Source organism: Trichechus manatus, unplaced genomic scaffold (genome assembly GCF_000243295.1).
Source record: "Trichechus manatus latirostris isolate Lorelei unplaced genomic scaffold, TriManLat1.0 scaffold00215, whole genome shotgun sequence".
Classification (NCBI taxonomy): Eukaryota; Metazoa; Chordata; class Mammalia; order Sirenia; family Trichechidae; genus Trichechus; species Trichechus manatus.
This window is the reverse complement of record NW_004444151.1, coordinates 2,723,361-2,736,553: the sequence shown is the minus strand read 5'-3', so window position 1 is coordinate 2,736,553 and position 13,193 is coordinate 2,723,361. Positions and strand designations below refer to the sequence as shown.

At 37.3% G+C, this 13,193-nt stretch overlaps 1 protein-coding gene across 1 annotated transcript in view; it reads left to right on the top strand.

The window, feature by feature from the left end:
• Positions 1-13,193, top strand: part of LOC101361563 (PKHD1, fibrocystin/polyductin) — a 413,510-nt gene that overhangs the window by 40,132 nt on the left and 360,185 nt on the right. Inside the window, exon 16 of the mRNA XM_023742674.1 lies at positions 7,461-7,591. Within this exon, the coding sequence (XP_023598442.1) occupies positions 7,461-7,591 (131 nt within the window). The remainder of the gene's footprint in view (positions 1-7,460; positions 7,592-13,193) is intronic.

Here is a 13,193-nt window from a genome sequence, read left to right as displayed (position 1 = left end):
TTTGATCCATTTTGAGTTAGTTTTTGTGCATGGTGTGAGGTATGGGTCTTGTTTCAGTTTTTTGCAGATGGATATCCAGTTACGCCAGCACCATTTGTTAAAAAGACTGTCTTTTTCCCAGTTAATGGACTTTGGGGCTTTGTCAAATATCAGCTGCTCATAGGTGGATGAATTTATGTCTGGATTCTCAATTCCATTCCATTGGTCTATATATCTGTTGTTGTACCAGTACAAGGCTGTTTTGACTACCGTGGTGGTATAATAGATTCTAAAATCAGGTAGTATGAGGCCTCCCACTTTGTTCTTCCTCAGTAATGCTTTACTTATCTGAGGCCTCTTCCCTTTCCATATGAAGTTGGTGATTTGTTTCTCCTCTCATTAAAAATGCCAGTGGAATTTGGATCAGGATTACATTGTATCTGTAGATTGCTTTGGATAGAACTGACATTTTCACAATGTCGAATCTACCTATCCATGAACAAGGTATATTTTCCCACTTGTGCAGGTCTCTTTTGGTTTCTTGCAGTAGTGTCTTATAGTTTTCATTGTATAGATCTTTTATGTCTCTGGTTTGATTTATTCCTAAGTATTTTATCTTCTTGGGGCCTATTGTAAATGGTATTGATTTGGTGATTTCCTCTTTGAGGTTCTCTTTGCTGTTGTAAAGGAATCCAACTGATTTTTGTATGTTTATTTTGTATCCTGAAACTTTGCTGAAATCTTCTATTCGTTCCAGTATTTTTCTTGCGGATTCTTTGGGGTTTTCTGTGTATAAGCTTATATTGTCTGCAAATAGAGATACTTTGATTTCTTCCCTACCAATTTGGATGCCTTTTTTTTTCTTTTTCTAGCCTAATTGCTCTGGCTAGGACCTCCAGTACAATGTTGAATAAGAGTGGTGATAAAGGGCATCCTTGTCTGGTTCCCATTCTCAAGGGGAATGCTTTAAAAGTGAGCCAACTTTAAATTGATAGGAAAGCCCCTTGAAAAGTAAAAACAATTTGACAAGTGTGAAACAGAGGCCTTTCCCAGTATGAGCGTTGTGCATAGTGGGTGTTTTACAAATGATTGTTAACTGATGTACACTTGGATACTTGGCTGGCATGCAAAGCTGACTACCGTTTGCATAGTAGGGATATGAAGGGCAGTAGGTCTTGTTAACATTTAGCCCTGTGGATAGAGCCTAGTACTGTGAAAAACCAGGAAGTCTCCAGGACTTGCTGTTTTCTGAGGGGCATGACCGGTTAAAAATGACCCAGCTGGATTGCAAGAACCACAGGAACACTCATGCTTATGTTTGCTAAAGCATAATTTTTGGAGCGTAAAAATCCTTTCCTTAACTCCTTGTTTTTTTGTTAGTATTCATTTTGTTGGCCAGAGACATGCAGTTTAGAACATTTTTAAAAACTGTGTCTTCTGGCCATAAACATATCGTCCAAAGCAACAACTTGTTTCTGGCTCTACTTTGCCTGGAAGAGTGAATTAAGAGATCCACCCCACCCTGTCCCCTGTGCCTAAAACAGCAAGCAGCACTTGCTCTTACTTCTCGGTGATTTAAGGAAGAAGCTAAATGATATGTGGTACTCAGAGTGGAAGGTCATGGTCTGTATTAACCCAATAATTGTTGCTTTGGGTTCAGGGCATATAATAGTTCCTTGCTAGACTTATGAGGGGCTCTGATCTTCTTACAAAATTAACTTTGTAGTTCAGGTCACACAAACCTTCTTCAGCTCTGCATTAGATCATAGGCCACTTCAGGGCAGACAGGTGACTGAATCATCTTTGTATCCCCTATACAGAGTGCCTAGCACAGATAGAGCGACCAACTGCCCGAGTTTTCCCAGAAGTGAAGGATTTCCCAAGACATGGGACTTTTAGTACTAAAATTAGGACAGCCCCAGGCAAACCTGGATAAGTTGGTCACCCTGTCAGGGCATACTGTCACCCTATCAGGGCATAAATTATGTAGTGAAGGGACTCAAAGGTCTGGGAGGATTATGCATCATCCCTCCATATTTTAACAAAAGATGGAAGATTTAGATAAGAGATAATGTTGGGTGGCTACAAATTGATTTTTAGCAAGACTAAGTAGAAGAGGAGAAGCTTTAGCTGCCACTCTTTATTACTAGATTTAAATTTTCCCTATTTAACCCTTTTTCTGCACTGCCACTTACCTAATTTCAAACCATTAGTCAATCAATCAACACTGATTGAGCCGCCCTGTGTAAAGTCCTGTGCTAGAGTGCTGAAGACCTTGCTATTCAAAATGTGGTCCTGGACCAGCAGTATCTTATCTGCTAGGAGCTTGGTAGAAATGCAGAGTCTCAGGCCCCATCTCAGACCTTTTGAATCAGAATCTGCATTTTAACACTATCCTCAAGGAATTTCTATGTGTACTATATGGTTGCTATGATGCAGAATCGACTTGATGGCAATGGTTATAGGGGATTTAAAGAAAATCAGGCCCAGCCAGGCTGCCAGCAAGGAATTTACAGAAGAGTAAGTAATGAATACATATGATAATGTTGCCAATAACATTCTAAAGCATCACTTACTCACATGCAGAAGGACTCTGGAAAGGTTGTTTTGAGGGTTATATAGTAACTTTATAAACTGTTTGAGGAACTTCCAGACTGTTTTCTAAAGTAGCTACACTGTTTTACATTCCCCTCAGCAATGTTATGAGGGTTCTGATTTCTCCACATCCTTGCCAACAGTTGTTATTATCTGACTTTTTGATTCTAGCCATCTTAGTGGGTGTGAAGTGGCATCTCATTGTAGTTTTGATTTGCATTTCCCTGATCACTAATGAGGTTGAATATCTTTTCATGTGCTTATTGGCCGTTTGTACATCTTTGGAGAAGTGTCTATTCAGATCCTTTGCCCATTTTTTAATTGGGTTGTCTTTTTACTATTGAGTTGTAAGTATTCTTTATATATTCCAAGTATAAGTCCCTTATCAGATATGTGATTTGCAAATATTTTCACCCATTCAACAAACTCACTCCCATTCAACAATTTCTACATGTAATGTTCAGTGACTGTGGTTACATTCTTCACATTGTGTCAACATTCTCATTATTTCCATCCTAGTTGTTTCATATCCATTAACTTAGTCTCACTGTGCCCCCAAACTTCTCATCTATGCCTGAGGGTAACTGTTGTCCATTTGGTCTCATACAGATAATTTTTTAAAAGAGTGCAGTACTTAAGGGTTTCATTCTTTACTTTTTGAGCTAAACTGCTATTTAGTTTAGAGGTGACTTCAGGGGATAGTTTCACTTCAAGGTTTAAAGTTTATCTCATGGAAAATCTTGGGTGTTCCTTCAGTCTAAATGGGTCCAGTAAGTCTGGATTCTTTTGGAATTTGAAGTTTATTTCCACATTTTTCTCTCTTTGTGTCAAGATCCATCTATTACGTCCTTGATAAGAACGTAGGGTAATGGTAGCTGGGCACCATCTAGTTCTTCTGGTATCAAGATAGAGGACACACTGGATCATGGAGACAGTCGGTTCTCTAGGGTGGTTCCTTCTCTGATTCTTGGGTTTCCTTTTTTCTTTCTTTTGCTCTGGATGAATAAAGACCAATAGTTGTATCTTAGATAGCCACTTGTAAACTTTTAAGACCCCAGACACTACTTAAACTAGGAGGTAGAACATAAACTTTAAGAACTATATCATGCCAGTTGACTGGATTGTCCCACAAGACCATGACCCTGAGTCTTCAAACTGAGAGAACTAATCCTGGAGGTGATTTGTTATGTCTAAGAAGTATCAGCATCTGTAGCCCTTATTTATTTTATTACATATTTTTTGGTTGCTGTTGTAAAATTTTATATACCATTGCAATTGCCAATTCATCCCTTTTCTTGTGTACTACTCCGTGGCATCAATTACATTAGTCAAGTTGTGCAAATTTCACCCACATTCGGTGCTACTTTTCCCACACCATAAACAAAAAGTGACTACTACCTAGAGAATGATTCTCCATCTGCCCCCACCTTAATTTCTTGATAGTGTCCTCTGAAACACAAAAGTTTTTAATTTTGATGAGGTCCAAGTTATCTTTTCTTTTGTTGTTTGAGCTTTTGATGTCATATATAAGAAACTATTGTTTAATCCAATGTTATGAAGATTTATACCTATGTTTTCTTACAGGAATTTTATAGTTTTAGCTCATCCATTTAGATCTCTGATCCATTTTGAGTTAATTTTTGTATATTGTATGAGGTAGGGGCTCAACTTCATTCTTTTGCATGTGGATATTCTCTTGTCTCAGAACCGTTGTTGAATAGACTGTTCTTTGCCCCGTTGAATTGTGTTGTCACCCTCGTGAAAAATCAATTGACCGTAAATGTAAGGGTTTATTTCTGGACTCTCAATTCTATTCCATTGATCTATGTTTATGCCCTATTCTTTTTAACATCTGTGTAGTATTTGATTATATGAACAAGCCACAACTTACTCAAATAGTTGTCTATTGAACATTTAGGTTGTTTCCAATATCTGGCTCTTACAAAGAAGACTGCATTGAATTTCCTTGTAAATATGTCCTTTTGCTTATGTGTGAAATTATTAGTAGAATACTTCTTAGAAGTGGAAGTGTGAGTCAAGAAGTTATGTGCATTTAATATTTTTATAAATACTAAAATATTCTCCTTAGAGGTTGTATAATTAACTCTCTTTGTAACATTGTATAGGAGTATCTAATTACCCATACCTTACTAACACAATGTATTATCAAGCTTTTCGATCTTTGCCATTATTATAGGAGGAAAGTGACATTTTATTATAATTTTAATTAGCACTCAGTTTATTAAAAGAGAGATTGAATGTCTTTTCATGTGTTTAAGAGGCATTGCATTTTCTTTCAAGTCAACTGTCTATTCATCTTCTTAACTCACTTTTTTCCTATTGGGTTATTGTTCTTACTGGTTTTTAGTAACTTTTTGTATATTAAAGATATTAGCTATTTATATATTTATCATTTGTCTGTTGAATTTGTTTATTATTTTTGAAATCCATATATTTTTAAAAATTTTTATGTAATAAAATTTATCAATTTTTCTTTTATGACTTCAAGGTTTATAAAATACTTAGAATGGGCATCTCATCTCTGAAATTATATAAAAATAAACATTCTGCCAGTTTTCTTCTAGTTTTTTAGTGCATTCTTTTTTATGTTTGAATATTTGATCAATTTGGAATTTACTTTTGTGAAAGATGCCAGATAGGAATTCAGATTTAATTTTTTTTCAGTGCTACTCACTTTTTTTACTTACTGAATCATCAATAGGTTTTTCATTGATGTGAAATGCCATATTTATCATTTCCTGTACCCTGTACTTCATCTTGGTTTATTTCTAAATTTTCTATTTTCTTCCATTGGTCTGTATGTTCGTGCTGTATTAAGATATTTTAACTATAGCTGTTTTATAAAATGTTTTAATGTCTGGGATAAAAACCCAAACCAAACTTGTTGCTGTTGAGTCGATTTTGACTCATAGCGACTCTATAGGACAGAGTAGGACTGCCGCATAGGGCTTCCAAGGAATGGCTAATGGTTTCGAACTGCTGACCTTTTGGTTAGCAGCTGAGTGCTTAACCACTGTGCCACCAGGGCTCCAATGTTTAGCATAAGATCCCCTTTATTCTTATTTTTGAAAATTTTTTTTTGGCTATTATTGTTGTTTACTTTTCATTGAACTTTAGCATTAACTTGCCTAGTTTAAATAAAAATCCTGTTTTAATTTTTATTGGGATTACATTAACACTTTAGACTAATTTAGAAAGATATGCCATCTTTGTAATGTTTATTCTGTCTATCCAATTTATTTAAGGTTACTTTTGGATTCCTCAGCAACATTTTAAAGTTTTCTTCAAATTTCTTCTTATTCCTGAATTTTTCTTGTCAAATTTTTTTTCCTGATAATTGTATATTTTATATTGCTATTTTAAATGGGCTTGTTTCTTCTATTTTATTCTCTAATTTCAAAAAGGAGCCCTGGTGGCAAAACGGTTAAGTGCTCAGCTGCTAATCTAAATGTTGGGAGTTCTAACCCACCTAGTGGTTCTATGGGGGAAAGACCTCGTGATTTGCTTCCATAAAGAATATAGCCTAGAAAACCTTTTGGGGCAGTTCTACTCTGTCACATGGTGTTGCTATGATTTGGAATTGACTTGTTAGCACCCAACAACAGCAACAACAACAGCAACATTGTAGTCTTGCCCTGATTTTTAGGGTATTATTTCACCTGGTCAAATTCTCACTAAAAGTTTTCATCAGGTTGTATAAGTTTCCTTTTTCAACTGACATTCTGGGGGAAGATAACCTTGCTCCTGTACTTCCTTTCCACTCTTAAGAGGTAGTGTCTATTTGGTGGGCTTTCTTGTACCCCCTTGTGGGGAGATGGTGGACCAAAATCATTTCCTTCATCAGTAATAAATGGGGCTTTCTGTTCACATGTTGGCAATTTTTTTTCTTTTTTCTTTTCAGCAGCTATACAGAGGGCTGCTCCTCAAAATGGGAAAGTGTGTCATGATATCATATGATTGGCGCCATCTTGCTTTTTTACCTGTGTCTGCAGTGAGGATACAGGGGTTTCTGTGGTTGCTCTTCAGTGGTCAGCAGAGAAATCCTAATTGCAATGGGTGGTGAGGCCAGTCACTTATATACCATCGTGGGTGACCAGAATTTAGTATGTTGTTGTTAGGTCCTGTCAAGTTGGTTCTCCACCCATAGCGACCCAGTGTGACAGAGTAGAACTGCCCTAGGGTTTTCTAGGCTGTAATCTTTATAGGAAGAGATCACCAAGTCTTTCTCCTGTGGAGTCTCTGGGTGGGTTCGAACCACCAATCTTTTGGTTAGCAGCTGAGCACTTAACTGTTGTACCTTCAGGGCTTCTTGAATTTTATATGTGTGGTATCAGATCACAAAGCTGCAAGGGCTAAGGTTGTTATTTAAAGATGAGGGAAATGAGGACCACTGAGCTAAGAAACAGTAACATAAAGACCTGCTTTTAAGTGGCAGAGCAATCTGGGCCCTGACTCTACTAAGTCTGCTGCTCCTTTTACCATGATGCTCTTTTATGCTTGGTTTCTTGGGAAAAGAATAAGTTTTATAGGAATGGCGGGGATAATATTTAAAAACCTAGGGTAGTAAGAGTTTTCAGAAACTATTTTACTCATGGCAGTATTGTACCTCTATGTTTTATTCTTAAATATCTCCAGGAATGTCTTCCTACTTCTCTCTGCCCTCTAGTTACCATTTCTCTATTTATATATGGTAGGCTATATATTTAACTTCAGTCTTTTTCTGCAGTTTGAGCATTGCCTTGTGTTTTGACAAATTAAGGAGATTCATGTTTTGTTAATTTGGTTTAATCTCTCTTGGGGATGCTTAAGTTTTTCTCTGCCTATAAGGCTGTGGATACCACCTGAAAATGTTGTTTTTGTTACAGGAGGTCTCTGGGCCACCATCCGAGGTTCTGGTTTGGAAGGTATTAGCCTGGTGTTATTTGGATCTCAGTCTTGTGCCATTAATGTCAACACAAGCAATTCACAAAGAATTCAATGTAAAGTTCCACCCAGGGTAAGTGGAATTGTCTGGCATCTCCTTCTCTCTGGATGGATTACCATTATTAACACATAGCATAAAGTTTTGAGTGAATCACTTCTTGGAACAAAATTAACTGACATAACCTCTCACATGGAAGTGTGTTTGTATTGCCTGTCTTGCTATGAAGTGGGAAACAGACCCCTACAATAGGGCTTGTAGTTAACATCGGTTAATTCTTTTAAAAAGAAGACAACTAGGCAGTCCCAGTCCACATTCTTAGTGAGTACTATGCCACAGAAGAATGAACAAATCTGTCCTGGACGAAGGATAGCCAGAATGCTCCTCAGAAGCAAGGATGGGAAGATTTAGTCTCACGTACTTTGGGCATGTTGATAGGAGGGGCCGGTCCCTGGAGAAGGATATCATGCTTGGTAAAGTAGAGGGTCAACGAAAAAGAGGAAGACCCTCAACAAGATGGATTGACGCAGTGTCTGCAACAGTGGGCTCAAACATAATAATTATTGCAAGGATGATGCGAGACTGGGCAGTATTTCTTTCTGATGTACGTAGGGTTGCTATGAGTCAGAAATGACTTGACGCCACCTAACAACAACAACAACATTATGCCACAGAATAAATTTATCTAGTGCACATTCTGGGTTTGGGTTTGCGAGATTTACACATCTTGTAATCTCACCCTGCTTTTAAACAAACGAATAACTTAGTTTTCACCAGCAATTTTGTTTTCTTGTGTGGGTGTGATGGTGGAACTTGGAAACTTCTAAAATGTCTGGTTCTTATGAAATAGCTTCCCAATTGTTCCCTACTGCCTCTTTCTTCTCTTAAAACCAAGACCCTGAGCTCTCTCTTTCTTCTTCAGTTAGTGATATCTCATTGCCTATTAAAGGATTTGAGTCCAGGCCCTTCCCTGGTGCTTTTGGGGAGAATCATGCTCACAGCTACAGTTGGACTTTCTATTAAGAAATTGACTTCAGTGTCATCAACATTCCTAGCACACCCATGACCCTGGCAGAAGACCTCACCATTCATTTTCAAAGACCAGTGTCAGTTATTAGCTATGGACTCCATTCAGCCACAGTCTATCTTTCTCTGTAACATTTTCTCCTTTTCCTAGTTTTCCCTAGCTCTAGGAGACAGCATGGTGTTAAGCTCAAAGACTAGTGAGTCAGACTGCGTGGGTTTAAAAATTAGCTCCACTATTTACCAACAGTGTGACATTAAGACAATTACTTAGCTTTCCCATGCTTCAGTTTCTTCATCTTAAAATGGAAATAATAATAGAGCTTACTTCATAGGTTATTAAGAGGGTAAAATTACATCAGTTAATGTTTGTTAAGTACTTAGAATAGTGTCTGATATTTTTAAGTATCTGTTAAATAAATGAAAAAAACTTTTTGTTTTCCTACTTATTCACCACCTCAGTTTCAACTGAAAGTCATCTGTAAGGACTTTATAGGGCTTTTTAGTATAGAAATCAGTAATCTATGGACTGTTAGGGTCTTTGAAAAGTCATGTAGTTTAGCTTCTTGGGATCCCCGAAAGATGGTCGTCTCCTGAACAAATAAAGATCCCCTGAGAAGGAGGGTTCAGAATATCCTTTGATCACTGGTTCCACATTTTAATCTCATCTAGCTTCTTAAATGTTATGAAAAGTTAGCTTTTATATGTAAACTTCATGCAATTCCAATATATGGCTGTACCATAATTTGTTTAACTAGTTTCCTATTATTGGACATTTAGATAGTTTCCAAATTTTCTCTATTGTAAACAACAGAACTTTGATCATCCCAGTAACTATACTTTTGGGTACATTTATTTTCTCAGGATAAATTAATCCAACTTCTAAAGCTTTTGATATGTGGCATCCAGTTGTCTGAAAGTCCTTTTCAGTTTATACTTCTACCCTCATTGTGCTAATGTCTGATTTCTGACACTTTTGCCAACCTTGGATATTATCACTTTAGTATGTTTTTACCATTTTAATGGGTAACATTTATATTGTTTGGATTTCTTTTACTAGAGAAGATGAACATTAAAAAAGCAAACTTTAATTTAGATCAAAGTAATACATGCAAATGTTAAAAGGAAATAGTAAACGAATCATGCTCTCCCACCCTCTTCCCCGTCCTCAAGTCCCCTTTCTGAAACCAATCCACTGCCATCGAGTGGATTCTGACTCATAGTGACCTAGGACAGAGTAGAACTTCCCCATAGGATTTCCAAGGCTATAAATCTTTACAGAAGCAGACTGTCACATCTTTCTCCCTTAGAGCACTGATAGATTGGAACCGTTGACCTTTTGGTTAGCAGTGGAGCACTCAGCCACTGTGCCACCAGAGGTCTTCCTTTCTGAAACAACCACGTCCAATTATTTTGAATATAGTTACAGTATCATTTTTGTTAAATCAGTAAACTGTGTTTACATTATCGATATTATATGCTGGTAGAACCAGGTAGTATTTTTTTTTAACAGTGCTGTGTTTTTTTCCCCAAAATTCCCAATTTTTTCCTGAAAATGTCTTCTTTATAATAAAAACCTTCCATCTTTTGAAAAACTTCAATCATATCAGCTTTTCTTTTCCCTTAGAGATCTCTTTTCTCCTGCTGCAATCTAGATTGCATGTTTTGTAGACTTCTTCCACAGGTTTCACCTTTGTAATTCCCTTTACGGGTCTCCTGGTAGAGTCACTGTGTCCTGGTTACCTCCATGTTTTATGAGATCATAGCCTTAAGAAACCTCCTAAGAAAGGGTATGTTGGAAGGAAATTTTCTGAGTACCTGCATGTCTGAAAATATTCTCACACTTGGTAGTTGTTTAATAGGTATAGATGTTTATTTGAAGTTGCCATTTTTTTGCAGGTCAGAGACGATTTAATATTGGCAATTTGCTATGGTTCAACCCTTAGATAAAAAATATTTTTTCCTCAGAATTTTGAAAGCATAGCTCATTTGTCTTCTAGCATCCGATATAGCTGTTGTGCTTCAATGTAATTCTGATTTTCAGCCCTTTGTAGGTGAGGTTTGTGAGTCCCCAAGACAACCCTCAGGTTCAGTTATTTGCTAGAAGGGCTCACAGAACTCACAAACACTCACATTTATGGTTATTACAGTGAAAGGATACAGATTAAAATCAGCAGTGGGAAGGGCACATAGGCCAGGGTCCAGGAGATACCATGCATGAGCTTTTAGTTGCTCTCTTCCAGTTGAGTGGTGTAGACAGTGTTTATTTCTCAAAGTAACAATTGTGGCAACTTGCATGGAGTATTGCCAACCCTGGATGCTCATCTGAGTCTTTGTGTCCAGGATTTTTATTAGGGGTTGATCATGTAAGCATGGCTGACCACCCACATGGCTGACCTTAGTCTCCAGCCCTTCTAGAGTTTAAGCTAATACCACGTGGCCCAAGACCCCATGTAAACAAAGACACCTTATCAAGCAGAATATTCCAAGGGCTTAGAGGTGACCTCCCAGTAGGTGGGCAAGGGCCAGACCTTCCTTTTGGCAGAATTAATCCTTTACTTCCCAGTAAGTAACTTTGTTTTTTTTCTTTCTGTGAGCTCTTAAGATTCTTTGATTTGACAGTGATACACGTTGGCATGAATCTTAGTTATTATGATGAGCATTTGATGGACCCTCTCAATCTGGAGACTCATGTCCTTTAGCTCTGAGACCTTTCGTTTCCTATGCAGTAAATTTTCAAATATTCATTGGGCATTTGTAACTTCGTTTTTCTACTCTGTAACACATGGGGTCATCATGAGTTGGAATTGACTTGCTGGCAATGGGTTTTTTTTTTTTCCTCTTTTTTTGTGACTTACTAGTGTGTGCCCATTGCCCAGATCTTTTTTCCCCCAAGTTGGAATAATTATCTCTTTCTTACTGATTGATCTTTGTGTATTAAACACATTAATCCTTTGTCAAATATTTCAAGCATTTTCATCCTAGTTTGTTGTTTTGCTTTTCAGCTTATAGAGTATTTTGATATAGCATCTCTTCTTTCCTGTAAGTCATAGCTGGGGTAAATAAGGGGTAAATGGATTTTGAACAGGTAAATTTTTATCAGGTAAGATTGAAAGAACATAATGGTGATTGAATAGATGTGGTGGGGTGTCTTAGAGGGAGAGAGAGGCCAAAGGTGATTCTCAGTTTTCCAGCCCAGACTGCTGTGGATTAAAAAGTAAATGTTAGGAGGGAATTGAAGAAAATAGATGTAGACAACTCTTTTGGGAATTCTGGATGCTGGATGGAAGTGTACAGGTAAAGAGATTTATGTAGGATGAAGGTGACATTTAGGAACATTTAGGAACTCATATACTGGTTCATTGAAAGGACTTTGTAAATCCTTCTTAATTTGAATGTTTCTAATTTATTTATTTTTGGTTAAATTTTCCAAGGTTTGGACTGGTGGGAGGAGAGTACAGGTTGAAGGACTAAGTTGGTGATCATATATAACCAGAAATAAAAAACACAGGGCTAATACATGTGCTGGGCAGTGTATCCAAAAACAAAACAAAACAAAACAAAAACCAAACCCATTGAGTTGGTTCTGACTCATGGAGACCCCATGTGTGTCAGAGTAGAAGAGCTCTATAGGATTTTCTTGGCTACAATCTTTACAGAAGCAGATTGCCAGGCCTTTCTTCAGCAGTGCCACTGTGTGGTTTCAAACTACCCACCTTTAGGTTGGTAGTTGAGCTCAAACTTTGCACCACATAGAGACCTGGGCAGTATATGTTATTGTTCTTGTTTGGTGCCACTGAGTCAATTTCTGACTCATAGTGACCCTATATGATAGAGTAGAGCTGCCTCATAAAGATTTTCTTGGCTGTAATCTTTATGGAAAGAGATCACCAGGTCTTTTTCCCACGGAGTTCCTGGGTGGGTTCAAACCACCAACTTTTTGGTTAGCAGTTGAGCACTTAACCGTTGTGCCACCAGGGTTCTTTGGGCAGTGTATAGAACCTATTAAAAATATCAGTTTTCTTCTAGGACCTTGGGTTCTGCTAAATGTTCTGGATCTTCTTTCACATGGAAGATTTAAATTCTGCTTCAGTGCTACAGGCTGAGCAAACTTGTATTAAATTATTGATCTTCTAGAAAGAACTCTGAAAAGTCACCGGTACTCTTTTTCTGGAAGGCAGGATGTTACTAAAATCTCAAAATGATGAACATCCTACCAAAAGATAAAAATTCAAAGTTGAAAGACAAAAAGAAATAGAAACATAATATATTTTATTCATTCTTTTTTGTTCTGAAATTGGAAATTATAGTACAATTATATTCACATTTCAGAACTTAGAAATTTGTCATAATTTAAAGGGGATTAACCTGAAATTTACCTTTTTAATAGTTTTGAAGAAAGGGTTTATTGTGCAAATCTGTATTTGGAGGGTGGCCTTGGGGAATTGTACCTGCATTCTTTGGAGAACAAACTATTTTTAGCCTTCCACAAACACATTAGTAGCAACCATTTACTCAGGAACAATTGGCATGTTAATTGCAAATCATTCTTATTTACCCTTTAGAGCAGGTCCCTCTGCATCTGTTAAAGTCTCTACTTGGATAGATCAAGCACTTACCACTGTGTGTGTGTGTGTGTGTGTGTGTGTGTGTG